Source organism: Lithobates pipiens, unplaced genomic scaffold (genome assembly GCF_037356315.1).
Source record: "Lithobates pipiens isolate NorthernLeopardFrog02 unplaced genomic scaffold, aLitPip1_a1.2 Scaffold_169, whole genome shotgun sequence".
Taxonomy (NCBI): domain Eukaryota; kingdom Metazoa; phylum Chordata; class Amphibia; order Anura; family Ranidae; genus Lithobates; species Lithobates pipiens.
Window position 1 is genome coordinate 635,040 of NW_027507754.1, and position 27,670 is coordinate 662,709.

The following is a 27,670-nucleotide window of genomic DNA, read 5'->3' on the forward strand; positions in this document are numbered from 1 at the left end:
CCGTACTTGCTGGTATATTTCTCTCATAGATGTAAATGAGAACGCACAGTATATGACTAGAACTAGCCCAACCGTTCCACAACTTCTGGTTCTCTGGGCACACTCTTGCTCCGTCGCTGCGGTAGAGCAGTAAGAATGGGATGACCCTGTAATTCCGTCATTCTGATAAAAAAAAAAAAGTAGATGGCTAAAGCATAAACCAAACAAAATGGACTTTTAACCAGTATGTAATTCCTCTTTGCAGAGAGGGCAGTTAGCCTTCATGTGTAAAGGAGATTCTTGCAAAGGGCAAGTTCAATTTAACTACGAACAGCACACAGCGAATGGCACCATCTAAGTGCAGCATTAAAACATTTGTTTGATAAAAACAAATTGTCAACTCACGTGGCTTGACAAAGGGGTAGCCACACCCCCTGGGCATCCTCCGGTGTCTGACATCATCCATTGGGTTCCTGTGGAGGCTCCTCCCGACCAGGAAGTGCGCTTGGCTTCCTATGTCTACCTGGCTGGCAGCAGTGCTGCACAATCCTTTGACTGGATGCCTCTGCTGCAGGGTTCCCAGGACGTCCTGATTTTTTTTTATTTAATGCTCTACATGCCTTTCAAAACTGTGAGTTGCCAATTTGTTTATCATATAATGGTTTTATGCTGCACTTAGATGGTGCCCTCTGATGCCTATGTTGAATCCGATATTTCTTATGGCTCTCTGGAGGTGCTGCATCTTGTGAAAGGAAGCTTACCAGAATCAATCTCCGACATACCCGACAGACTTGTTTATTGGACGCATGTTTATGCATACCAGTGTTTTTCTCTCTGCTATAAGGAGATTACCCATACATCAGGGCTAAAAATTTCAAGTCCTGAGCTACTAGCCAGGCCTCAAAGGGTTACTTGCCCACCAATTGCCCCATCCCTAATTCCACCCCTAAACACGCCCTCATAAATATCTCGTGAAATTACTCTTAAATGTTTTATGCAGAATTAACATATAAAAATAAAATATTAACTTTATCTGTGTCCACCAATGCAGCCTGCCTGCGTCCGCCAGTGCAGCCTTTGCCCGCATCCGTGCAGCCTGTGCCCGCCAGTGCAGGGGAAGTGAGAAGAGCCGCAGCCGCCGCCTGGTTTATTGGAAAGCTGGGGAACAGAACGACTCGTTTCCATAGCTGTGTATTCCCCGCCACACGCCGTCACAGCCCCTCCCCCTTGTCTGGGGAACTTTGATAGACAGATAACCCGTCCCAGGAAATGCCCAGACAAAGGGGCTGTATGACGGCGTGTGGCAGGGGACACACAGCTATTGCAAGCTGTTATGTTCCCTGGCGCTCTGACCAACCAGGCGGTGGCAGCAGCTCTCCTCTGTCTTCCCCCAACAATCACTGGGAGAAGGGCTCCCATACAACCCAGGCAGCCGGCGGTGCTCGCCCCGCTCCCAGGCAGCCCACACTCACCAGCCCTCAAAATCCATTCGCAAAATGCGAGCATGCGAGTGGAATTTTTGAGGGCTGCATACACCACTTGCACCATAAAGACATTTATTTTCATCGGTTTAAAAACTACATTAGTCCACCCCCCCGAACAGCCCGACCTAAAAAATAAAAAAAATTTAAAAACTCCTCCACCTCAGACTGACAAACCCAGCCTCCTAAACTGTTTATCTACCCTGGACCTAAATCTTCCTCTGCATTGGCTTTGCTTGTGTAGTGTTCTAGAGCAGCAGCCTCCAAACTGCAGTATTTACTTGACCCTTGGGGCACTATTCCATCCACTGACCCCAAAAAAGGGGCAGTATTCCTCCCACTGACACCAGTGATGGGGCACAATTTCTCCCACTGACACCAAAAAATGAGGCACTATTCCTCCCACTGACATCGACAAAAGGGCACAATTTATCCCACTGATACCAACAAAGGTTCACTATTCATCCCACTGGCACCATCGAAAAGGTACAATTCTTCCCACCAACACTAATGTTGGGGAACAATTCTTTCCATTGCCATTGATGCGAACGATGGGGCACAATTCCGCCCACTAACAATCAAAGATAAGACATTTTCTACTCCAGCTGGCCACAGTCCGCACCCCCCCACGAACTTGCCCCTTGTTTAGAAAGTTTGTAGACCCCTGTTCTAGAATACCCCAAGCCTCCTGTAATCGTGAAGTATGGCCCTATAGCCACCAAAGGCTGCAGCTTATATAAAGAGGCAAGTAAACAGCTGGGAGGAAAGCAGTTTTGAGTTTAGGTTTGCGGACTAAGTAGGGTTGACTAGTCTTTTACTAAAACAAACATATCATTAAAGATTCTTTACAACATGTCTATAGTAAAAGGATAATTTGCTTTGAACTGTTGTCCTCATGTGATGAAAGTTAGAGGAGTCATGGGTTGTGTCAGAGATCAAGGTCTGCAAGAAGCTGGGCGTAATAAAGATGTGAACTCCTGCTGCTAAAAATACTGAACTTGGACCTTGCCCAGTCATTGCTTAACACCTTCGTGACTACAGCATGCCTTTCAGGTCCTCATGAAAAAGGCCTCTTTCCATTAAAACTTTGCACATACCTTGCAGCCAAAAACTAGGAATTTTCTACTGTGGGCTTCCTAGTTCTAAGGCCGATCTTTAAAACTGAAAACCTAGTCATGGTTATTGGAAAGTTAGTTAATGCTGCTAAACAGCAAGAATAAGTGGAGGTTTTCAGGAGATCGGTAACACAGGCGGAGGACTGTGGTAAAGTTAGGGGGAAAACCTCCCTGCCGAATAGGGCAGTTCAAGACTAGTGTGTTTGCAGAATGTAAGGTTCATCTCTCCATTAAAGTCAAAGGGATCGGAACCACAACCAGGTTCTAAATGTGACTCTGGCAATTGCAGAGAGGTATTGCAATGCAAAATATTTTGTGATCAAAAAACGGGTGCTGAGGAGAGAGTATCCCCTCTTTAAATGCCCATAAACCAGCTCTAAACTGTGATCTGATAAACATTCCACTGCAGATCGCTTTGCAGACCCTGCACCTGAATAAAGCATAAATTTATAGCCAAAAGTTTTCATACCTCAGACGTAATTTAAAGAGGCAGTAAACCCTGATGAGTTTACTTCCTCTTTGATTCCCTGCAAAGGTAAAGCATAATGGACTACTATGCATCGCATAGTAGCCCATTATGTGTCACTTACCTGACACAGGAGCCAGCGAAGTCACCGCTGTCCCCTTGTGTACGGAGCCTCCATCTTCTTGGTGGGTCTAGCTGCTCCGGCGCTGTCATTCGGCAGAGCCGCAATGTCACTCCTGCGCATGGGCACAGGAGCCGCCGCTCGCGACATAGCGCCATTAACAGCGGCGCGCTCAGTGTGCCTGCACGCCGCTGTCTACGGCGCATGCGCCGTAGACAACGGTGCCTGTCTTTTGGCAATTATCTCCTAAACGTGTAGGTTTAGGAGATATTTCTGAGACCTACAGGTAAGCCTTAATCTAGGCTTACCTGTAGGTCAAAGTGGTTTGTAAGGGTTTACAACCACTTTAAAGCATAAGTTCACCTTCACAAAAACTAATAAATGCATGCTTTTTTTTCAAAAAAAAAGTGTGTCTATTTGTTTTAAGAAGCCTGTAGAGTGATGCATCCATGAGCCACAGATCATGGATGTGTAATCTCAGGCTCCTGCAGACTGTCTGCCGGTGTAGCTGTCTGCCCATACCACTGATATGGGTAGGCAGTTACTGAATGATGGGAAGCTCAATGAACTATCTACAGCGCTCATCAGTGCCCTGGTAGTTCATTGGGAACTGCAAGCTGACCACCGCAAAGGCTGATGGTAGTTGTAGTTCATTGATTCATGGGGATTTCTCATTGAATTGTGACAGTGGTTGTTGGCAAAAGATCCCTGGCCCACTGTTACAAGGGGGGAGGAGATCAGGGAAGAGCAGGCAGAGTCTAAACATGTTACACCATGCACCCTACATATGGGAGTAACATGTTCAGAATGGTAAACTTATCTTTTATTGCCTGGTTACAATATAATCCACTATGTGCAAATGGACTTTTACATCTGCACTAAAAATGTTGTACCAAGGGAATTGTGGGCAATTATTTTTTGGTAACACCCTTAACTACCTCCCATATTTGCCATATAGACATGTCAGCGGGCTGGATGCTCCATTGTTTTGGGACGACGTTGCCCCAGTCTCACCATGCTTGCGGGGTATGCACAGCGCAAGGGGTGTGCTGTGACATGGCGCCATCTTGGTAAAGATTTTTTTATTCATATGATCGGCTGTGTCCAATCACAGCTGATCACATGTAAACAATGAAATGGCGGTTGTTGGCTCTCCTCTCAGGGGAGACCTGTACAGATAATAGCTGGACAATTGGACACTCCCAAAAAGAGGACTATGGCATGCAAAAAGGGAAGGGGCTTTAGAAAGGACTTCCTGGAGCAGTCGCATGTTCAAGGGCCAAGTGTAAATAAAGGCTTGTTCACACTACCCTCAGGCTGATGTTTGTGCTGTGAGCTTGGAGCAGTGCTTTGCATTTACAGCAGGAGGCATCCCCCCCCCCCCCCCCCAAGGGTCCTTTCACACGGGGCGGATCAGTGCTGATCTGCCTCGTGGATATCCGCTTGCACAGCGGGGATCACCGGAGCGATCTCCGCTGAGCAGGCAGAGGACAGATCCGTCTCTGCACAGGGACAGACCTGTCACAGCGCCGCTCTCCCCTATGGAAGATCAGGTGACAATGGACCGCATAGTCCATCGCCATCCGATGACGGATGGAAAAATAGCTTTTTCGTCCGTCACACATTTTTGGAGCGGCTCGGATGTGGCCTTACAAACGCATTTTTTGGAGGGAAAATGCACTTTTTAAATTTTTATATTGTGAAAGATAATGTTACGCAGAGTAAATTGATACTTAACTTGTCACGCTTCAAAATTTCACCCGCTTTTGGAATGGTGACAAACTTTAACCCTTAAAAATCTCCATAGGCGATGTTTAAAAAATTCTGCAGGTTGCATGTTTTGAGTTAGAGGAGGTCTAGGGCTAGAATTATTGCTCTCTGTAGCGATCGCTGCGATGCCTCACATGTGGTTTAAACACCATTTTCATATACGGGCACTGCTCATGTGTGCGTTGGCTTCTAAAATGTAAAAACAAGTTTTATTTCTTCTTCCTTCTTTCTTCCTCCTCTTCTTCCTCTATTTCCTCTTCTTCCTCTTTCCTCCTCCTCCTTCCGTTACTGCCATAACGATTATATCGTACTGACGTATGACTGCGCACGGTCCGTAAGTGGTTATTTGAAAACCTATAGACAAGAGGCCGCTTCCATCATCTGTCTTGCTTCTGGTTTCACAGACTCCTGTGATTGGCCGGAGCCGCAGTGACGACACCCCCATGTATGCGTGCAGGAGTCGCCGTTCAGGACTAAACGGCGCACGTTTAGGAAATTGTGACACTACTAAGTAAGCCTTATAGGCTTACCTATAGGTAAAAGTCAGTGATGGAACTTTACTTTCACTTTAAGAAAAAAACAAAACTTGTGTGCAGCAACCCCCTAAATACTTACTTGGGCATATCTCGAACCAGCAATGCTTAGCTGTCCAGGACTCACCCCACCCCCCGCCCCTTCCTCACTGGCTCCCACTGCTGTCAATCAAATTTTCAGCCTGATAAAGGAGAGGGGGCGGGGCTGAGCCCCAAGGCCATGTCTAAATGGACACAGATCAGTGGCTCGGGCGTTCAGCAGGAGGGAGGGTCCAGGAACGCTTGCGAAGGACCCAAGAAGAGGCGGTTTGGGGCTGCTCTGTGCAAAATCACTGCACAGAGCAGGTAAGTATAACCTTTATTATTTAATTTTAAAAAAATGACTACTTTTATCACTTAAATTTATTTCTGTAAAAGAGAAAACATTGCAACGAAGATTATCAAATTCTTGTTCTGCATTTTTACCTAATATTTTTAAAGTGTCTGGCTCTCTCTAACCATGTTATGAGAGAGCTGTATATGATTCACACATGTTGTTGGCACGCTGTTCTCTGCTTTGTGACACGGGCTGTTCATATTTGTGGGTATTATTTTCGATTTGGTCATCCATCTCTGAGAATAGGTCACTTTTTTTTTTTTGTTTTACAGACTGTAGGAGAAATGTGTGGCACGGGTGAAGTATTTGTGTGGGCTGTGTCTAATTGCTCAGACATAACATAACACTCCTTGTACTTTTCTCTCCTCAGCACTTCCAAGCTGCCAAATGACTTGCTTGACATGCAGCCAAGTTTCCAGCCAGCTGTGCATCCGCTGAGCGCCGTGCCACAAGTAGCGAGTACATGGGGAGGTAAGAAGCGTGTCTACATTTTTACTGCCGGCAGGATTTTTCCTAAGCCTGGAACATGCTGTATTATTCACTGGAGTGTTACGTGGCTGCAGGCAGAAGGATGGCGCTTAGCACTGTAAATCCTGTTTAATTTTCCAGAATGAGATCTAAATGGATGTTTCCATCTCCACTATTAGTGTGGCCGTAAAAAGAACAGTTCGTTTAACGGTAAAGCAAGTAAACGGAGGAATAGCATTTTACTGGCTGATGCTATTCCTGAGAATTGGACACACGGCTATTGTAAAAATCCACTTTATGACAACACATATGCAGTCAGTCATAGGGGTCGATTTTTTTTCAAATGTTTATACATTTGACTCTTCTAGCATTGGCCACTAATTACACTAGAGAGCAAAGGTGCTGAATTAACATTCACGGTGGCCTAGTCAGTAAAATTTTCTTCCAGCTGAGGTCCGAGTGTCATTGATGCTAGAACTCTGATCCCCCCCCCCCCCCAATTACATAATTACAGCCTGACCCATTACATATCCCCCTCTTTATAGACCGCGATCCATCACATGACCCCCCCTATTTAGACTCTTAATCACAGACCCCTCAAACCACCCCCCCATCACCAACCTCCCTCAATATTAGACTCCTGTCCCTTTTTATAAAATCGGAGCACTCCCCCCTTCCTCTCCTCTTGTGTCCTACCTTATTCACAAGATGGGAAGCACATGTCTAGACTTTTCATGTTTAAAGACAGGCGATTGGTTGCTAGTCAGCATAAGTGGTCCAAGAAATCAATCACCCACTTCTTAACTTGTTCAGACCACCCGTGCTTCCCGTCTTGTGTGAATAGGGTAGGACAGTGTGAGAAGGGGGGGGAGTGCTGCGATGTTATGAAAGGGACAGACCTGCCCTGCCTCCCATGGGCCCTTGATTGAGGATGATGGCAGCAACGGCAGGCCAGCTGTGGGCAGGCAGAGGACACCCGGGCAACTATTTGGCGAGGCTCCAGTCCGGATAAAACCGGATCCGGACCACAGTCCGCCATTTAGTAATGCTCGCTATAGAGTATATCAAGATTTTCCATGAATTAATATTGTTATACAGGATTTACATAGCGCCGACAGTTTACGCAGCGCTTTACAACATTAGGATCAGAATAAAGGCTTTTGTAAGTTGGACTTGCACTGTGTCTTGGGCAATATTCACCCAAGTGCATGTGTGGCTGCCAGCAAAGTTCTTGCCGGTGGTTGTAAACACTACTTGCACAGTGTTTGAGCATCTGCAAATTTTGAGCAGCAGCAGTTTCAGATTTGTCCTCTAAATCGATGGCAAATACTTATCCCGGAGCCAGTGTTCATCCAGGGTGGATGTTTCTGAGGAGTTGTGGCCATCTGAGCACTGTCCACAGGTTATCAGCTAGTTTGTATGTGGCCATAGCGGAGACAGTTGCAGCAATCAGAGGTGGTATTTAGCCTCCTCCTGAATGCAGCAAAGTATTACGCTACCATACCGACCTGTACTAACTTTAAAATCTTGATTTATGTTAGTTTTTGCCCAAAAAAAAAAAGTCGACATCTTTCCCACTAAAATAGGGGACGTCACATGAGCACATCCATGTAGACCAGTGGTTCTCAACTCCTGTCCTCCAGGACCCACTTACAGGCCAGGTTTGCAAGATTACTGAAATACATGACAGTTGATATCATTTGCTGCTCAGTGATTGCAGTATTCTAGAGTGCATCTCTCCAAGGTAATACCTAAAATCTGGCCTGTTAGTGGTTCCTGAGGTGAGAACCACAGATGTAGACCATCACTGGGATATGATCCGCATTACATTACGCAATTCAAACATATGTTTTTATTATCAGTTGCATCAATATGTGTACGTTTTCTCGAACGATATTCACTTTTTTTAGCGGAACAATAGTATCTACCATCATGTCCTTCATAATGTAAAATCTATCCTGACATAAAATATTACATGAATGCTATCATCACACCGCATGCAAATTAAAGGGGTTGTAAAGTAAAAATTTTAATTTTTTTAAAATGACAAACATGTCATACTTACCTCCACTGTGCAGCTCGTTTTGCACAGAGTGGCCCCGAACCTGCTCTTCTGGCTGTCTCTGCTTCCTCCTGCAGGTGCTTCTCACGTTAATGCGAGCTCCCTCGCATTGGTGAGAAGCACTGTGGGCGCGCTCCCGTGATACAGCCGGCGGCTATAGCCGCTCGCTGTATCACAAGGCCCCGCCCCCCGGCGCGCTGCGTCATTGGATGTGATTGACAGCAGCGCGAGCCAATGGCTGCGCTGCTTTCAATCCATCCACTCCAGCCAATCAGCGGCCAGGCTGAGCGGCGAAGAGGACGGCGGGGGCGAGCGCGGGATTTTCGAGGGGTCAGGTAAGTAAAACGGGGGGACTGGGGGAGCCGGCAGTGTGAGATGTTTTTTCACCTTAATGCATAGAATGCATTAAGGTGAAAAAACATTTACCTTTACAACCCCTTTAAACCTCATTACATCACACTTCTTATATCGCATTAAAGTCACACTAAACAATGTCTTTATTCTCTAAAAATAATTTGGAGGAAGCTGAGAGCAAAAAAATGCACTTTTTGAGTTTAGAATCCATACCTGAATACCATTTTTTTTTTATTTTTTTTTTATTTTTTTTTTTAAGCTAGATTTTATGGTTTCTTTAAATACTACGATCGCAGTTTACACATATTGAAGATACTGTATATAGTAAAAGCAACACAGGCTCAGCCTCAAGGTGCCTCCATGCATTATGAACCTTGCTCTGAGCTTTTCCACAGCAGGGTCCATCACACCTAAGAGGTTTATCTCTGTCTTCTCTCTCTGGATCTCTGTTATGCTTCTTTGTAGCCGTGTTTCTCATCTATCCTCCTCCTGTATGTGGTGATTAACTCTGTTGACTGAATTGTCCTGTAGATGCGATTTAGCATGTACGTCTTTTTCTAACCAACTGTATTGTGTGTGCTCTTCTCTCTCTGCTGTCCTGTCCTGTGAATGGGGGAGTGCAGATCCATTCTCTTCTGAAGCTGGTGATGAGACCATCTCAAACCTTAATCCTTTCCTCAGTAAACCTAGTGATGGTGCCCACCTACCTGGTATAAGCACTGACACTGCCAGCTTCACAGCTAAGACTCCTAACCATGACATATTTATTGGTAACGTACCTTTTCAGTAAAATGTACATCTACTCAAATGGATTTTATTTTCTTCCCTTATATTCCTTTATGATGCAGTGTAGTGTCTACCTTAGGGGGCATTCTCTCAAAGTGGGGGTGTTAACTATAGCAGCCAATTAAATTGCAGCTGTCTGTGTTTCCTCCTTGAGCTGTGTTGAAGTCTTTTAAATGTGATTGGTCACCTTGGCAGCTTCGTTTTAAGCGCAGTAATTGAAAATTTAGATCTTCCCCACACTTGTACCTCCTTCCACATTTGTTGCATTTACCTTTTTTAGTTTTGTGATTTCTGTCAAGTCGTCATGTAATGTTGTTGAAATTATATTTGTGTGGTTTTAGGCCTTAGAATACATTTTGTATGTTTATTAAAGTGCACCTGTCATTTTGTTGCAAGCAGTAAGCTGCAAAGGAGAAAGGTAGTAAAGAGAGGTTTTGTCCTCGTTGCATCATGGACCTTTTTGTTTTAGATTTTTTATTTTAAAAAGACAAGTTCACCTTTGGAAACATGTTACATGTTCCACCTGTTTTTAGGGTGGAGCATGTGACATGTTCCCAAAGCTGCTGCTGCCGCCCCTCCTCCATGTGGCAGCAGTATGGGAAGTAGTTTCCCGTACTAGCTGTCATTTTTAAAATCAGCGTGGCTGTGCGGGTCTCCGCCCACATGGGCTTTGGCATTTCATTCACAAAGCGCTGTGTGTGAATGATCTACAAGCCCCGACATCCTTTGTAGTTGTCGGCTTGTAGTTCTAAATGAACTACCATGGCACTGTGGTAGTTCATTGATTTCTTCCTGTCGGTGTATCTGCCTGCCGGTACGGGATGTACGGTTACACAGATGTACTGACAGATCTGAAGGAAACCTACATGGCATCAGTGATCTGATTGCTGGTGCAATGCTTTACGGGCTCAAAAAGCAAAAAAATGCACTATTTTTTTTATTTTTTACCTGCAAAAACTGCTTTTGTGTTCCCCCCCCCCCCCCCCTGTAAGGTGAACTTTAACCTTAAATCTTTCCTAAGGGCATGATTGACTTAAATTTAAAAAAATGCTAATTGCTTGGTTATTAATGCCAGCTTCTGGCTTGGGTGCTTTTGATACTGTTCTAACACACTTGTAGGTTTAAGTGCTAATCTGGGTTATAGGCTGAAATTCTAAAGGGTAGTCCCAGGCATAACCCACATTTATTACCAAACCCCTCTTCTTTTTTTTTTTTTTTTTTTTTTCCCCCCAGGTATCCATCTAGAAGTCTATTTCCCATGTTTTTCCCTTTTTTTTTTTTTTTTTTTTAAGCACAAAATAATTTGTATTACTCACTGTAACATGGACAGGCTTGTAAAATGATTACAGGAGCAGATCCTCAGGGGAGGGAGAACTGCCCTGGGGGAGTTCCTATTGACTTAGACACCTCCACTAAACTACATCTCCCAAGAGTCCTTTCCCTACACACCGTAGGGGAGATTTACGAAATCTGGTGCAGCCTGTGCATCATAACCAATCAACTTCTAACTTCAGCTTGTTAATTTAGGCTTTGACCATAAAAACTGGAAGCTGATTGGTTACTATGAACAGTTGCTCCATATTCTGGGCGCACTGGTTTTAGTAAATCTCCCCCCATTGTGTTGACTGGCTCTCAAGGCAGCATTGTTCTTTTGTTGGAAATTAATTTAATTGTATAGCTGTGGAAAGGGACAGAAACGTAAGGGACAGGTTTAGTTAAGCACAGGACCAAGCGGGATGAAGCCTGGCTGAATTATGTAGTGCAGCAAAAGAGCTTGTCAAGGGCTGCCAATGCTACTTGGGATTTTAGTGCAGCAGCGGCAAGGTTGTCAGTCCACAACAGGAAGTTAAGAGATCACTGGATTTCTGGAAGGATTAACATGTATTTTTCTGCATTGAGAGAAAGCATTGAAGAATGCGTATGTATTGCAACAAAGTACAATATCAGCCTTTCCTACCCTCCTCCTTCACAGCATTGTCTGCACAGTATTGGCTGTTCTGTACTGCTCTGTATCTAACTGGTTTCACATTCTCACCTGAATTAACAGATTCTTTCTGCGGGCCTCAAGTCTATCCTAACGCTTCCCACTTCCACACTGAACCCTCGGTAGCTGGCCTATATGGAGGTAGGTGTTGAGCATGGAATATGGGTGTCGTATGCTGTCTTTTCAATATTTTTTTCAGTTAGAGAATTTAGGAAGACCCTTTTGGGCCGATTTAGTGTTGAGTTTGTATTGAATGCATTAAAATGGCTCTAAAGGCAATACATTTTTACCTTTTTTTTTTTTTTTTTTTTTTTTTTTAAAGGGGTTATAAACTCTTACATATACCCAGTGAAGTGACTGACCTCCGGTGATACACAGAGATTAAACAAATCTTCCTACATAAATTGTACCTGTTTATCTGACTGATCTGTCTTTCCCCAACATCATTTTTAAAGTGTTGAATTATAAAGCTTGTCTGAGAGTTCAGAAAATAAGGGGGAGGTGGGGAGCTAAACCTAAACTCAGCATAGTTCGAGGAGAGCTCCGAGTGCTGATTTGGAGGGAAGGGGGACACCCCACTTCACATAGCACCCAGAAACAGAGCGGCAGCTGTCAATTGGCTGGAAATCCCTCCCCTGTTACCATTTTTCTTTTGGTGTCAGGAAAACTATAGTTATTAATGTTAGCAGAGGAATGAAGAGGCGGACAGAAATAACATTAAGGGCACTTTCACACTGGGGCAGGGGGTCATCGGCGGTAAAGTGCCGGTATTTGTAGCAGCACTTTACCCTAGTTTTAGCAGTGCCTTTAGGCCACTAGTGATGCGCTTTTAACCCCCGCTAGTGGCCGATGAAGGGGTTAATAGCCTTCCGCAAAGCGCCGCTACGGAAATTGCTTTGCAGGCGCTTCATGGCGCTGCCCATTGATTTCAATGGGCTGTGATGCTTTAGGAGCGTTGTATAGACCATTCCAAAAGTGTGCAAAGATGCTGCTTTTTTTTTTTTTTTTTTAAACGTCCTGCAAGCGCACCGATCCAGTGTGAAAGCACTCTGACTTTCACACTGGAGTGACAGGAGAGGTGCTATTTTTAGCGCTAAAATGCCTGTAAAGTGCCTTAATGCTCTTAATTGAGACAACTACACACTGTGAAAGGATATGCTTTGTTCATATTTCATGTCTGAGGTTTACAACCACTTTAACCACTTGCCCACCACCTCACACATATATACTGCGGCAGAATGGCACGGCTGGGTAAAACCCTGTACGGTTGTATTGTCCCCTTTAAGAGCTGCCAGAGGGAGTGTGTGAGCCTTCACAGGGGACCCGATGCGTGTGGCCGGCAGGCACGATCCCCTGCACAAGAGCCAGCACATGAATTTGGGTAAACGCCCAAATCCCTGTTCTGTCAAGGTAGAGGAGACCTATCCCCATACAGTTAGAATGACTACAGGGAACACACACTTAACTCCTTGATCGCCCCCTAGTGTTAACTCCTTCCCTTCCAGTGACGTTTACACAGTAATCCGTGCATTTTTATAGCAATGATCGCTGTATAAATGTCAATGGTCTCAAAAATGTGTCAAGTGTCCCTGTCTGCCACAATGTGGCAGTACTAATAAAAAAAATCAGATTGCCGCCATTGCTAGGTAAAACAAAAGCCATGAATTTTTCTCATTGTTTGCAGAAGCTAGAACTTCTGTGCAAACCAATATACGCTTGCGTTATTTTTTGGTTTAAAAAAAATAATAAAATTGTAGAATATAATATATTGGCCTAAACTGAAGATTATTTATATATATATATATATATATATATATATATATATATATATATATATAATATATATATATATTCATTCTTTATTTTAACTTTAATTTGACATATAAAATGTAACAGTGTCAACAATATCTCGACAAAGTGTATTTGAAAGATAGCAGATTTAACCGTAAAGCATGGGAACAGGGGGGACATGGGGAAATGGGTAGAAGGTTAGGGAAGAGAACGAAAACGCACGGTAACATTTCCAGGGGGGATCCCCCCTGCTAATCTGAGAGAGCCTGACCCAAGCTGAAGGCCGCAAACATGCTCCAGGGCATTTCCCAGCCCGGCAGCCGCCGGGGACCCGACCAGCCCCACCCCCAGAGTAAGGGGGCAACAAAGCCTCCATCATACCTCCATCTATGGGTAAAGCTGCCCCTCCAGGCGGGGGAGAAATTTTGTTTACATTTTTTTTGAGGATATTATAGCAAAAGGTATCGAATTTCTCAAAATAGTCTTTTTTTTCAATTTTTTTATTTATTTATTTTTTTGTTTATAGCGCAAAAAATAAAAACTGCAGAGGTGATCAAATACCACCAAAAGTAAGCTCTATTTGTGGGAAACAAAGGACACAAATTTTGTTTTGGGTACAGAATTGCATGACCGCGCAATTGTCAGTTAAAGCGACACAGTGTCAAATTGTAACAAGTGCTCTAGTCAGGAAGGGGGTAAAATCATGTGGGGCTGAAGCGGTTAATGCATTCTCAGCATCAAGGTAAAAAAATATCAGTTTATGAACATGATGCCCGTCTGCTGTATCGCTTTCAAGCGCTCCCCATCCGGATTCCGAGCTCTTTCCTTAGGACGGTGAACCGAACTCTGGTCTCCTTCCTATGGTCACAAAAACCTCCCCGGCTGGCAAATTTTACCCTTGGACTACCGAAGCTCAGGGGTGGCATGGCCTTGCCTGATGCAAATCTCTACCATATGGCGTCTCACCTGACGTGCGTTCTAGACTGGTGTCGCCATGGTGAGCTCAAACAGTGGGTTAAGGTGGAGCAGATTCAGCCAGGAATACCACTTGAATCTCTACCCTGGTCCCAGTCAGATTTACCCCAGCGGGTATTGGACGATAGGAGAGACCAGGAAGATCAGCTAGAAAGCATTCCGAGACTTTTCGTTAGCGACCTTACCGTCGCCGCTCATGCCCATAGTGGGAAATCCGGCTTTTACCTCTGGACTCCGAGACCCCAAATTCCAAGACTTGAAAATAAAAGAACGTGCACAGGCCCGCACTTTGTTGTCAATGGCCAATGGATGACTAGACAACAAATTATGGCGGAGGTAGATCTGGCGGGATTGTCATTCTGGCAAAAAACACAGCTGGCTCACTTCCTTAGATCCCTTCCCCCTCCGGAGTCATTCCAGAGACAACTCGCCACTTTCGAACTTCTTTGCCTAGACCAGTCCCCACTTTCCCATGCGGTTTCTCTAACATATCAATTGCTGATAACACCACCAGCGGGCCACAAGCTTTCTTACATCGCCAGTTGGGAAAAATAACTGGGGTTAGAACTAACAGAGGAACAGACTCTTTCTGTTCTCTTACAAGACTTCAATCTGTGCCAAACACCAGGAGGCGAGTTTCAAGGTACTGACCCGGTGGTATAACACTCTGGCAAAGATCCATAGAATGTTTCCCAATTGCTCGAACCTATGCTGGAGATGTGGAGAGGAGGTTGGTTCTCTACTCCACATCTTCTGGTCTTGCCGGTGTTCTGGCATTTAGTGTCCTACCATCATATACTGTCCGCCCGTACTGCGCATGTGTAGTACGGAGCAGAAGAAGCTTCGGAAAATCTCCGAAGATGAACGGCACCTGCACTGTGAGTCGAGGTGGTAGCCCCACCATCCAAGCGGACATAGGGCTGGCAAAATTAGAGGGCCCCTCGCAGGCTCCCTGCGCTTGCCACACCTTGGCCTCGCTGCGTTCGGCTCTTTTTTTTATTCCAACTCTATGTCCACTTGGATGGTGGGGCTAGAACCCGGACTCACGGCGCAGGCGCCGTTCATCTTTGGGTATTTTCGGAATCTGTGTGTGCTGTGTACTGCGCATGCGCAGTACACAGCGGTCACTATCCGATGGGGGACTGTATATGACGGGACACCGGCTTCTGGAACCCTACTGGAATGAAGTCCATCGCATGGTCCAAAAATTCACGGATAGAACCTTACTGAAAGATCCTGCTTTTTTTTCCCTCTTGCACCAACACGCAATACCAAGTAAAGCATATAGAAAGTCCATTCTGCCCCTTTTGATCACAGCCACGAAGGGATGCATTCCACTGTACTGGAAGCAGACACGGCCTCCTTCGATTGCTGCCTGGCTGAAAAAAGTTGCTGACATTCACGTGATGGAAGATTTGGTAGCCACAGAAAAGGGCCCTGAGGCGATTCAGTTCGTATAGGTAGCGCTATACAAGTCATTCATTCATTCATTCAACGAGAAATTTTCTAGAAGATGGTTTTATTGACACGAATTTGTATACTCTGAGGAATACGCGGAACTAGTCCTGTGGGAATAATCTAAAGTCCCCTCGCTAAACACCAGGAAACTTGGCAAAACCTCTGACCTGGAAGAGGTTCGGGTGGTTGGAACTTTACCATGATCCTTACCTCCCCCAGCCCCCCCCCCCCCCTTTTTTTTTCCCCTCTTCTTTTCCTTTTGATTTCCTCTCTTCTTTCTGCTAGGACCCTATGGGTCTTCCATAATTCCAGGCAGTCCCTATTACACGGTCTCTACCGTGGAAAAAATCGACATGCGGGATACGGAGACTTCTCAGATCAGACCGTTCAGTCCTTAACATAATATTTTGCTGAGATTACAAGAATACGGGTTTATGTGAATCAGACCGTCTCTTGTTTGTAGAGTCCTACATTATTGTATGGTTTCTATATTTACGGTATGTTTTCTTGCAAAAATAAAGTATTGGGAAAAAAAATATCCGTTTTGTCTGCCCCCCCATATCCCTACATACTTGAGTCCTATCTTAATCCAGTGCTGCACCCATCTGCTGCAGTGCTGGTCTCTGTTCCTCTCCTCAAGGAGCCGTTAGCTCCTGCTGTTGTAAAATCTGGTGAGGAAACAAGGCTGAGTTATGTTGGGTGTGTCTATGGATGCACACAGCAGGGCTTGCAAGTGTACCTGCATATGTGCCCCCATAGTACACATGCAGAAGAGGAGGAATGGTGGACCCCAGAAGAGGAGGTTTGGGGCCCCCTCTATGCAGTACCTTTTGCACAGTGCAGGTAAGTATTACTATATATATTTTAGGGAAAAACCTGCTTTATCGTCAGCACCATCACTGAGGACAGCATCAAAGGAGCGAGTGCTCTTCCAAGTTCTGAACCCTCAAATGTATAGTTTGCTCAGCTGCTGCAGCTATACATTAGAGAGATTGTACTGCGGATTGCTCCATTTTGGAATGTCTAAGAAAGGGATTTCCAAACTTTTTTCAAAGAGGGCCAGATTTGATTAAATGAACATGTGCGGGGGCCGACCATTTTTGCCTGACATTCTTTGAACCATTAAAATTCAGTCTGTGTTCGTCCGAGCACTAATACACTGCCCAACAAGAAATATCTTGCCTTTGTGGCTGTGTGTGGTGAAGAGATGAACTCAAGTGTATTATTTAGATACACCGTATTTATTGGCGTATAACACGCACCTTCACTTTAAGAGGGAAGCTTCAGGAAAAAATGTTTTAAATTTTAAATAAAAGAACTGTGAAGCAAAATAAGGGTCATTGCCCATCTGCAGACCCACCATTGCCGGGAATGCAGCGCCCCACCATTGCCGGGAATGCAGCGCCCCACCATTGCCGGGAATGCAGCGCCCCACCATTGCCGGGAATGCAGCGCCCCACCATTGCCGGGAATGCAGCTCCCCACCATTGCCGGGAATGCAGCGCCCCACCATTGCCGGGAATGCAGCGCCCCACCATTGCCGGGAATGCAGCGCCCCACCATTGCCATCAGTGCAGCCATGGAGGGCAGGATGAGCGCCAAAGACATCCTACAGGAGAATTTCCTGTTTACACAGTGGCCTCTTTAAGAGAGAGTCCCGCCTCCTCTGATGGACATAACAGTTGTCCAATGGCAGAGATGGGTCTTCCTATTACAGCTGCTGTGTAAACAGGAAATTCTCCTCCTGTCTTCACGGCACTCGTCCCGCCTCTTCCCTCCGAGGCAGCCAGACTATATATCTTTTGTGATCACAAAAGATGTATATGTTTAAATAACCAGGCGGGCCGTTCAAAACCGGGCCACGATTGGGCCGGACTTTGGACATGCCTGGTCTAAGATAACTTCTGTGGCGCTGTGATCGATTGTCTAACATTTGGAGTATATCAGAGCTTTATGTAGCTGATCACTTTGATGGGAGTTATTGTGGCAGGCTTTGGGGATTTCTGCAATGGCCTACTGGTAAGACTTTATAACTTAACAGTATAAAGGTGAAACTTATTTATTTTCTTATTTTTGGATAGAATGTAGACACTGTAAAGGGATTAGAACACCTGTCAGATTTTCACTTTCCCTCCGCCATCAGAAGTTGAGTCCCACATTCTCTCTTGCGTCAGTCCCAACCCCCTTACCTTGTGCTGCTTCCAGTAAGAAGTTGGTGGCTGGGCTGGGAAGCAGAAAGTGTAGGGTCTGGAGGAGGACCAGAGGAGAACTGAAGTCCCCTGACAACAGGGGAGGTGGAGATGATTATGATGGGGGGGGGGGGGCGGTGCTGTGCCTGCACAGGGTGGTGCAAGATCTGTAGCTGTTCTGTCCTCCTGCTGACTGAAGGGGGGGGGGGGGGGTTGTCAGATGAGCCTCTACCCAGCTGCACAGGGAAGTGCAGGATCTGGCGGAGGAGTTCTATCCTCTCTACTGTTGACTGCGGAGACTAGGGGGGTGCCACAGCTGCAGAAGAGGTGCAAGAAGCACATCAAATGGCCTGGGTGCCTTGTTTGACACACGTGCTCTAAGCAGACAATAATAAAATATTTGGCGCATTCTGAGTTTGGTTTGAGAACGGTGTTTTTGTCCAGATTGCTCTATGATAAGATTAACTTTAACCTTAACTTCCATCTTTCAGTTTGTGAGTCTGTGGGGGCTTTAAGGTAATAGAAGTAATTGGCACGTCTTAAGAGACCATCGGTAACTTCAAGGCATTGAAGCTTAACTGCAGTTTAGAAGAGCAAAATCCCTGGTGTAGTATTCAGCATACAGAATGAGACGCAAGGTTTTCAGGAAAACGATCTCAGAACCCCTCACCCCCTTTGTCAGCAACATCTTATAAAGGAGGAATAGCTCTGCTCTTAAACGTTGTGCCTCATTCTGTATGCGGAGTCGAGCACTGGGGATTTTTTGCCTGAACTGCCATAAGCCTCGCTGCTTTTACTGTGCAGATAATTCTCCCATGAGAAGCATTTAATAATTAAGGCCCGTTTGCTTGGCAATACTTATGTGGCCTTTCACATTGGATACATAAGTGCGCAAAGAGTAACTTTAGTGTTTTCGAAGTTTAAAGTAATATTAACCACTTGACAACTGACACCCTTAGTGACCAGACCAATTTCCAGCTTTCGGTGCTCTCACACTTTGAATGACAATTACTCAGTCATGTAACATTGTACCCAAATTAATTTTTTGTCCTTTTATTCCCCCCACAAATAGAGCTTTCTTTTGGTGGTATTTGATCACCTCTGGGTTTTTTATTTTTTGTGCTATAAATGAAAAAAGACCGAAAATTTTGAAAAAAAGCGCATTTCTCTTTGTTTCTGTGATAAAATTTTGCAAATTTTTTTTTTTTTTTTTTTATGAATTTTGGCCACAATTTATACTGCTACATATCTTTGGTAAAAATAACCCAAATTAGTGGATATTATTTGGTCTTTGTGAAAGTTGGAGAGTCTACAAGCTGTGGTGCAAATCATACAAAATTGATCACATCTGATGATACAGCGATCTGTGACTGGCTGTGTCCGGGGGACAGAGCCAGCACAGAACTTCCCAGATGCATGCTTGCGGGAGTGCGCATTGCGGAAGTAAACAGGAGGACGTCCTCCCGGCAATTGGCGTCCGCTCTGCAGCAGTCTTTCGGCTATAGAGCGGGCGCCTAGGGGTTAAACCCTCAGGTGTTTTTTTTATACGCTTTGAGTACAATGAAATAAACATTCTTCAGTAAACTATTTAATGTGTACCCCAGCACTTGCAGTGTACAATGTTCAGTGCTGCTGCCTCCTGCTATCTTAATGCTGCTTCCCTGAGCTCACACTCTTTAACCACTTAAGGACCGCCGTATTGCCATTGTACGTCATCACAATGGCACAGGCAGGCACAAGCACGTACACGATTGGACCCCCCTCCCGCTGGGTACGGCGGTCTGGTTCGCTGCAATAGCGATCCGTGATGAGGGGATGGCCGTTGGTTTCTGGCCACCCCCTCTGGATCGCTCCTGGCCAATGACGAACTTCCTCCCACTGTGTATTGTTTACACAGGAAGGAGGAAGTGATGTCATTCTCCTCGGGGCGGTCTTTTTGACCGGACTACGAGGAGAAGACTAAAAGTAAGTGTGCACCAACACTACACTGACATGTAGGTACACACAGGCACACAAACCCCCCCCCCCCCCCCCCGATCTCCCCCCCCTCCCCCCCCCAGTCACAGTGTCACTGATTGCATTGATCATTTCTTTACTGATCAATGCATTCAGTGTCAGTTGTAACAGTTAAAACTGTCAGGGCAGTTAGTGTTAGGTCCAGGGTAGCCCCCTATCACCCCCCAATAAAGATTTAACCCCCTGATTGCCCCTAGAGTTAACCCTTTCACCCCCTTTTGCCAGTGTCACTAAGCGATCATTTTTCTGATCGCTGCATCAGTGTCGCTAGGTAGCTTGTTATTTTTTTAGGTTCACCGCCAGGTTTTTATATCGCTAGGTACCCCGATATACTACCCAATAATGATTTTAACCCCCTGATTGCCCCTAGTTAACCCTTTCACCCCCTTTTGCCACTGTCACTAAGCGATCATTTTTCTGATCGCTGCATCAGTGTCGCTAGGTAGCTAGTTATTTTTTTAGGTTCACCGCCAGGTTTTTATATCGCTAGGTACCCCCATATACTACCCAATAATGGTTTTAACCCCCTGATTGCCCCTAGTTAACCCTTTCACCAGCGATCACAGTATAAGTGTTACGGGTGACTCTGGTTAGTTTGCTTTTTATAGCATCAGGGCACCCACCATTTATTACCCAATAAAGGTTTAACCCCCTGATCACCCGGCGGGTGATATCAATTAGGTTTTAGGGTCATGGTCTGCGTCGCCCCAGGCAGCGCTAGGTTAGTGCCAGTACCGCTAACACCCACACGCAAAGCATAAACCTCCTGTAGTGGTATAGAATCTGAACAGATCAATATCTGATCTGATCAGATCTATACTAGCGTCCCCAGCAGTTCAGGGTTCCAAAAAAACGCATTGTTTAGAGGGATCAGCCCAGATACCTGCTGGCACCTGCGTTTTGCCCCTCTGCCCAGCCCACCCAAGTGCAGTATCGATCGATCACTGTCACTTACAAAACACTAAACGCATAACTGCAGCGATCGCAGAGTCAGGCCTGATCCCTGCGATCGCTAACAGTTTTTTTTGGTAGCATTTTATATTTAAATCCGGAAGGCAGTGCTTGGTTTTCGGGGTCCCGTACATGGCTAGGCTCCCAAAAAGTCCCCCACATGTGGTATCCCCGTACTCGGGAGAAACAGCAGAATTTATTTTGGGGTGTAATTTGACTTCTGCCCATAGCATGTGTGAGCAATATATCATTTAGTGACAACTTTGTGCAAAAAAAAAAAGTTTGTAATATTCCCGCAACTTGTGGCAAAATATAAAATATTCCATGGACTCAACATGCCTCTCAGTAAATAGCTTGGGGTGTCTACTTTCCAAAATGGGGTCATTTTGGGGGGTTTTGTGCTATTTTGGCATTTTATGGCCTTCGAAACTGTGATGGTAGTGAGGAGTGAAATCAAAAATTTGCACCCTTAGAAATCCTGAAGGTGGTGATTGGTTTTCAGGGTGCCGTGCGCGACTAGACTCCCAAAAAGTCCCACACATGTGGTATCCCCATACTCGGGAGAAGTAGCGCAATATATTTTGGGGTGCAATTCCACATATAACCATGGCATGTGTGAGCAAAATATCATTTAGTGACAACTTTTTGTAAAAACAAATTTTTATTTTTTGTCATTATTCAATCCCTTGGGACAAAAAAAAATATTCAATGGTCTCAACATGGCCCTCAGCAAATAGCTTGGGGTGTCTACTTTCCAAAATGGATGTCATTTGGGGGGGTTTTGTGCCATCTTGGCATTTTATGGCCTTCAAAACTGTGATGGGTAGTGAGGAGTAAAATAAAAAATGTATGCCCTTAGAAATCCTGAAGGCGGTGCTTGGATTTCGGGGTCCCGTACGCGGCTAGGCTCCCAAAAAGTCCCACACATGTGGTATCCCTGTACTCAGGAGAAGCAGCAGAATGTATTTTGGGGTGTCATTTCACATATGCCCATAGCATGTGTGAGCAATATATAATTTAGTGACAACTTTGTGCAAAAAAAAAAAAGTTTGTAATATTCCCGCAACTTGCGGCAAAATATAAAATATTCCATGGACTCAACATGCCTCTCAGTAAATAGCTTGGGGTGTCTACTTTCCAAAATGGGGTCATTTTGGGTGGTTTTGTGATATTTTGGCATTTTATGGCCTTCGAAACTGTGATAGGTAGTGAGGAGTAAATTCAAAAATTTGCACCCTTTGAAATCCTGAAGGTGGTGATTGGTTTTCGGGGTGCCGTGCGCGACTAGACTCCCAAAAAGTCCCACACATGTGGTATCCCCATACTCGGGAGAAGTAGCGGAATATATTTTGGGGTGCAATTCCACATATAACCATGGCATGTGTGAGCAATATGTCATTCAGTGACAACTTTTTGTAATTTTTTTTTTTGTCATTATTCAATCCCTTAGGACAAAAAAAAAATATTCAATGGGCTCAACATACCCATCAGCAATTTCCTTGGGGTGTCTTCTTTCCAAAATGGGGTCATTTGGGGGGGGGGTTGTACTGCCCTGCCATTTTAGCACCTCAAGAAATGAGATAGGCAGTCATAAATTAAAAGCTGTGTAAATTCCAGAAAATGTACTCTAGTTTGTAGACGCTATAACTTTTGCGCAAACCAAAAAATATACGCTTATTGACATTTTTTTTACTAAAGACATGTGGCTGAATAAATTTTGCCCTCAATGTATGACTAAAATTTAGTTTATTCGATTTTTCTTATAACAAAATGAAGAAAATATCTTTTTATTTCAAAATTTTCGCTCTTTTTCCATTTATATCGCAAAAAATAAAAATCGCAGAGGCAATCAAATACCATCAAAAGAAAGCTCTATTTGTGGGAAGAAAAGGACGCAAATTTCGTTTGGGTGCAATATTGCATGACCGTGCAATTACCAGTTAAAGCAGCGCAGTGTAAAATTGGAAAAAGACCTCTGGTCCTTAAGGTGTTTATTGGTCCGGGGCTGTAGTGGTTAATGAAATAAGTCAGTGGACAGTGCAGTCTCCAGCCAGTCTGATAGCTTGGAGTTGGGGGGTGTTTTGCCATCCTAGGTTATGAGGCTGTGTGTGTGTGTGTGTCTGTCTGTGTTTTTATTTTTTTATATATATATTAATGCATACAGTGTAGCAAGAGACACAATGCTAGTCCCTGCATGCAATGGTGGCTCCATAGGATTCTGCAAGAAAAAGGAGCCACCTTGATACAAGAAGGCTGGAGCTGCGGTCATGGCACCAGCCTAAACATGAATATAGGCAAGGATTGAAAACCTATTTCTTTAATAAAATTGTAAGTAAGTGATTAAAGTGTTATTAAACTTAACTTTTTTTTTTTTTTTTTTTTTAACTTTAAGGAGAAGTAAACCCTGATGGGTTTACTTCCTCTTTGTCTCCTTGATGCATAGTAGCCCATTATGTGTCACTTACCTGACACAGGAGCCAGCGATGTCACCGCTGTCTCCTCTTCCACGGAGCGTCCATCTCCTTTCCGGGTATCATGGCTCTGGGGCTGTGATTGGCTGGAGCCGTGGTGACATCCCATGCACATGGGAGCCGCCGCTAACGCCATATCGCCGTTAGCAGCGTGATGCTCAGTGTGCCGTAGACAGCAGTGCCTGTGTTTGCAAATATCTCCTAAACCATGTAGGTTTAGGAGATATTTCTTGGACCTACAGGTAAGCCTTAATCTAGCCTTACCTGTAGGTCAAAGTGGTCTGTAAGTTTTTACAACCATTGTTTGCATTAAAGGGGTTGTAAACCCTCAGTTTTTCACCTTATTCCATTCTATGCATTAAGGTGAATAACCTGTAGTGCAGCTGCCCCCCCAGAGCCCCCCTTTTACTTGCCTGGACCCAACCTTTCCAGTGACCAGGACGAGCAGAGCAGCTCCAACCACTGTCTCGGGTCCTCACTGTCTAGATTGATAGCAGCAGAAGCCATTGGCTCCTGCTATGGTCAATCAAATCCAGTGACATGGGGGGGCAGGGCCAATGGATGCAGCAACAGGACTCGGGAGAACGAGTGTCCCCATGGAATGCGGCTCTCCATGGGGGCACTAGAGAGGAGGAGCAGCCAGGAGTGCCGCTGAGGGAACCTAGAAGAGGAGTATCGAGGCCGCTCTGTGCAAAACCCTTGCACAGAGGAGGTAAGTATGACATGTTGTTATTTCAAAAAAAAATAAAAAATACTCAAACCTTTACAACCCCCTTTAAGTTAAAAAAAAAAAAAAAAAAAAAAAAAAAATAAAGTTTCAGTTTCTGTGTTCCCCTGAGTGAAGGGGAAGAGAGGGGAAAAGAGATCAGCGCTATGCACAGCTGCATCAATTCTCCCCTCTTTTCCTCTTAGAATCCTACTAAACAAAGCCAAAAGAAACACAGGTTTGAAAGGTTGCACTATTTCTAACTTGAAATCACTTCATGCTTGCATTAAAAATATAAACCTTAGCAATGCTTTACATGTGTTTTCATTAGTAGCCATCGGCTTTATGCATTTAGAAAATAGATGTTCAACGTGGAGTTCAGCTTTAACTGGCTACAGTATAAAAACTTTGTTGCAACAGAGCTATTTTTAAATGATCTTTTTTTATCATCATATTTGTACTTTGCTCTTTGCACAAAAAGTTCAGTTAAAGCAAAATGTTGCGTTGGCATCAATGTGGAAATCAGTTATTTCCCTGCTGTAATGTTTATGAAATGTGTTCACTGACACATTGATCATTTCAGAGGAAAGCTGTATTATGTGCAAGTCAGCTCGGGACATAATGTGGTTGGGATGATCAGAATTTGGCATAGACCACATGGTTCCCTCCCTGCCTTGTGACAGGTTAAACTGGTGGCATTGTCTCTGCACAGAACAGCCGCCCTGTAGCAGTAAATCTGCTATGGGGCAGTCGGCAACTGCTTAATATACCTTTTTAAAAGACATGATGTGTAATCTGTACTTTTTGGCCATATTCTACATTTTGCTACATCCATGGTTTGTACTTTTTTGAATGTTGTGATTTTTGTTTAGAACTACACCGTTAACAAATGAGGTTATAGAAGAAGTGAATGGGAGTTTATCAATCGGCGCAGTGTGTATTTTTGCCATTAGATGTCCTCTTGTTAGTGTGATTGATGGCGCTGTGGGACTGAGCTTGGCCGTTCTTGCAGAGCTGGGGGGGGGGGGGGGATCCGCTATCACACAGTCGTTTAATGTTCACTGCTTGGCAGAGCTCCCCGTCCACCTGATGTGTGAAAAGGAAAATCTCTGTGTAGAGGAGATTTGGCAGGGACTCGATCCAACTGTTAAAGGGATGAATCCGACTTTATCTGTGGTTCTAAAATTCACACTTTGTAGCGAATTGATGAAGGTTTGTGTGTAAATGCAGCTTTGTAGTCTTATTGCTAAGCTGTACTGTATGAATAAAGTGCATCTCCTGCCTGTTAAGTACGTAGCAGAGAAGGTTTTACTCTTACCGGTTTATCAAAGTCCATGCATTATGTTCCCAATGCAGCTTGGAGAATGAAAGCTGAACCCCCTGCTCTGTTGCTTTGAGCCAGAGCTTTGCTTTAGAATTTATTGGCTGGCCAGAGGATATTTAGTTATGCAAACAGGATCCGGCTTTCCTTCAGGCACTCGGTTGCCTGTGCAGAGTAAAGCAACAGGTCCACTTAAAGAGGAAGTAAACCCATCTGGGTTTTTCTTCCTTTAGCCATGCAAACTAAAAGCCTAATGTGCTAGTATGCATTGCATACTAGCACATTATGTGATACTTGGCTGCAAACAAAGCCTGCGCTGTCCCTGCTGCAAGTCAGATCCATGTACACCCCTCTTCCTTCCGGGGGGCTGCGGACTCCAGCTCTGTGAATGGATGGAGCCACGTGATGACACTCACGCCCATGCGGCGTGGGAGCCACCAATCATGGCACTCGCTGGTTAAATGGCACGGGGGGGGGGGGGGGGGGGCGTTTCTTCACAGCACATATGTTGACCTCATCAGTACAAAACACTGTAAAAATCTCCTAAAAGGCGCATGTTTAGGAGATATTTACAGTACCTATGGGTAATCCTTATTCTAGGCTTGCCTATATAAGTACAAATTCCACACAGAGGTTTACTGTGGAAACTGTGGCCATAAAATATCAAAGCAGAGGGCAGATGACTAGTTGGCAGGTAAATCACAAAACAAAATGGAGTGTACAGGCCTAGTGCATTATCCTCAATGAGTCTCTAACAAGTAAAAAGGTAAGTATTATACTCACAAATTTTGCATGCTTTTTGTTACAGCAGCTTTAAGGCCTGATTCACACCTATGCAGTTTGCATATTCCAGATGCATTTTGTGTTTTTATTTTTATTTTATTTTTTATTTTTTCAATACACATTTATATTCCATTGAAGTCTATGGAACCAAAAAGCAGAAAAAAAAAATCCCTGGTCCTTTCCATAAAATGAACAGATGTGAACTGCATCCATAGGAAACCATTTAAATGGCCTGTAGTGTGTTTCTGCAAAACTGAAAACGTACTAAAGAAAATTCATAGGTGTGAACCAGGCCTTAAGCCCCATACACACTAGCAAGCCGAGCCAAGTACACAGTAGAGTCGGCTCGGTCTTTTTCGTCAGCGCTCGCTCCAGAAACAGCAGGGAGGCGGGACTACAAGTGGAGCCGAGTAGTCGGCTCTGTCTTTTTCGTCAGCGCTCGCTCCAGAAACAGGGAGGCGGGACTACGAGTGGAGCCGAGTAGTCGGCTCGGTCTTTTTCGGCGGCGCTCGGTATTTTAGCCTCACTGACAGTGGGGATCGGCGTATAACACGCACCCACGACTTTCCCCCGATTTTAAGGGGGAAAAGTGCGTGTTATACGCCGATAAATACGGTGGTTGACGATTAATGTTTTTTGTTTCAGCCCTAACATATATTTATATTTCTATATATTAGATAGAGATAGATATATATCTAATATAATCTCTATCGGAAGGTGAATTAGAGGAAGCACAGATCCACAGTGCAGATGCAGGGGAGATGCTTGCAAATCTCACTCCCAAGCCTGGTGAGACGATCAGTCTGTGGCAGCAGTGTCTTAGATGGTCTCACACTGCAGATATCCAGCTGTGAGGCTTAAAGCGGAGTGCCGCTTATACAATGTAGCTGGTGACTTTTAATATTGGGACACTTGCCTGTCCTGGAGTCCAGCCATGTTGGCACCATATTTCCATCAGCTGTTGGGTGCTGCTGCCACCATTGTGGTAAGGTTCCTACTGTGCGTGCGTGAAGCGCGGCTACGCCCTCCTACTGGCCTGATAGTAGGGGAAGGAGGAGGAGGAGGGGGGGGTTGGACTTCTGATGTACCTCACTGCGGCGATGTCTGACAGAAGTGGGGACAGGGTACCCAGGCCCATGGCACAGGACAGGAAGTGCACAGCTGTTTTTCAGGAAGAATTCAATGAAAAAATATAAATCTAAGAAAAGGTCCCTTGCATCCTCTTTCTGGCAGCCCCCCACTGGTGGTTTCTACTTTTCCCTCCTCCAGGTGCCACCTCCTCAAGCTGTGTGCTAAGAAGGCACCCATGCACACACTGCTGGGCTGTGTGCGTCTAAAGATACACACAGTGCCAGTAAGGCTCGCCCCCACTACTTCCTCTCAGGCGTTTGACAAGTGCCTATGGCTCCTGTTGCCCATAGTTCTACTTTAATGCATTCCTTGAGGAGAAGCGAGAAGAGGTGGTTTGGGGCCACTCTGTGAAAATTCCATTACTCAAAGCAGGTAAGTATCAA

At 44.9% G+C, this 27,670-nt stretch overlaps 1 protein-coding gene across 1 annotated transcript in view; it reads left to right on the forward strand.

The window, feature by feature from the left end:
- PICALM (phosphatidylinositol binding clathrin assembly protein) overlaps window positions 1-27,670 on the forward strand; it is a 160,762-nt gene that overhangs the window by 92,151 nt on the left and 40,941 nt on the right. The window contains 3 exon segments of the mRNA XM_077484929.1: window positions 6,212-6,312; window positions 9,349-9,495; window positions 11,559-11,636. Of these exon segments, the coding sequence (XP_077341055.1) occupies window positions 6,212-6,312; window positions 9,349-9,495; window positions 11,559-11,636 (326 nt within the window).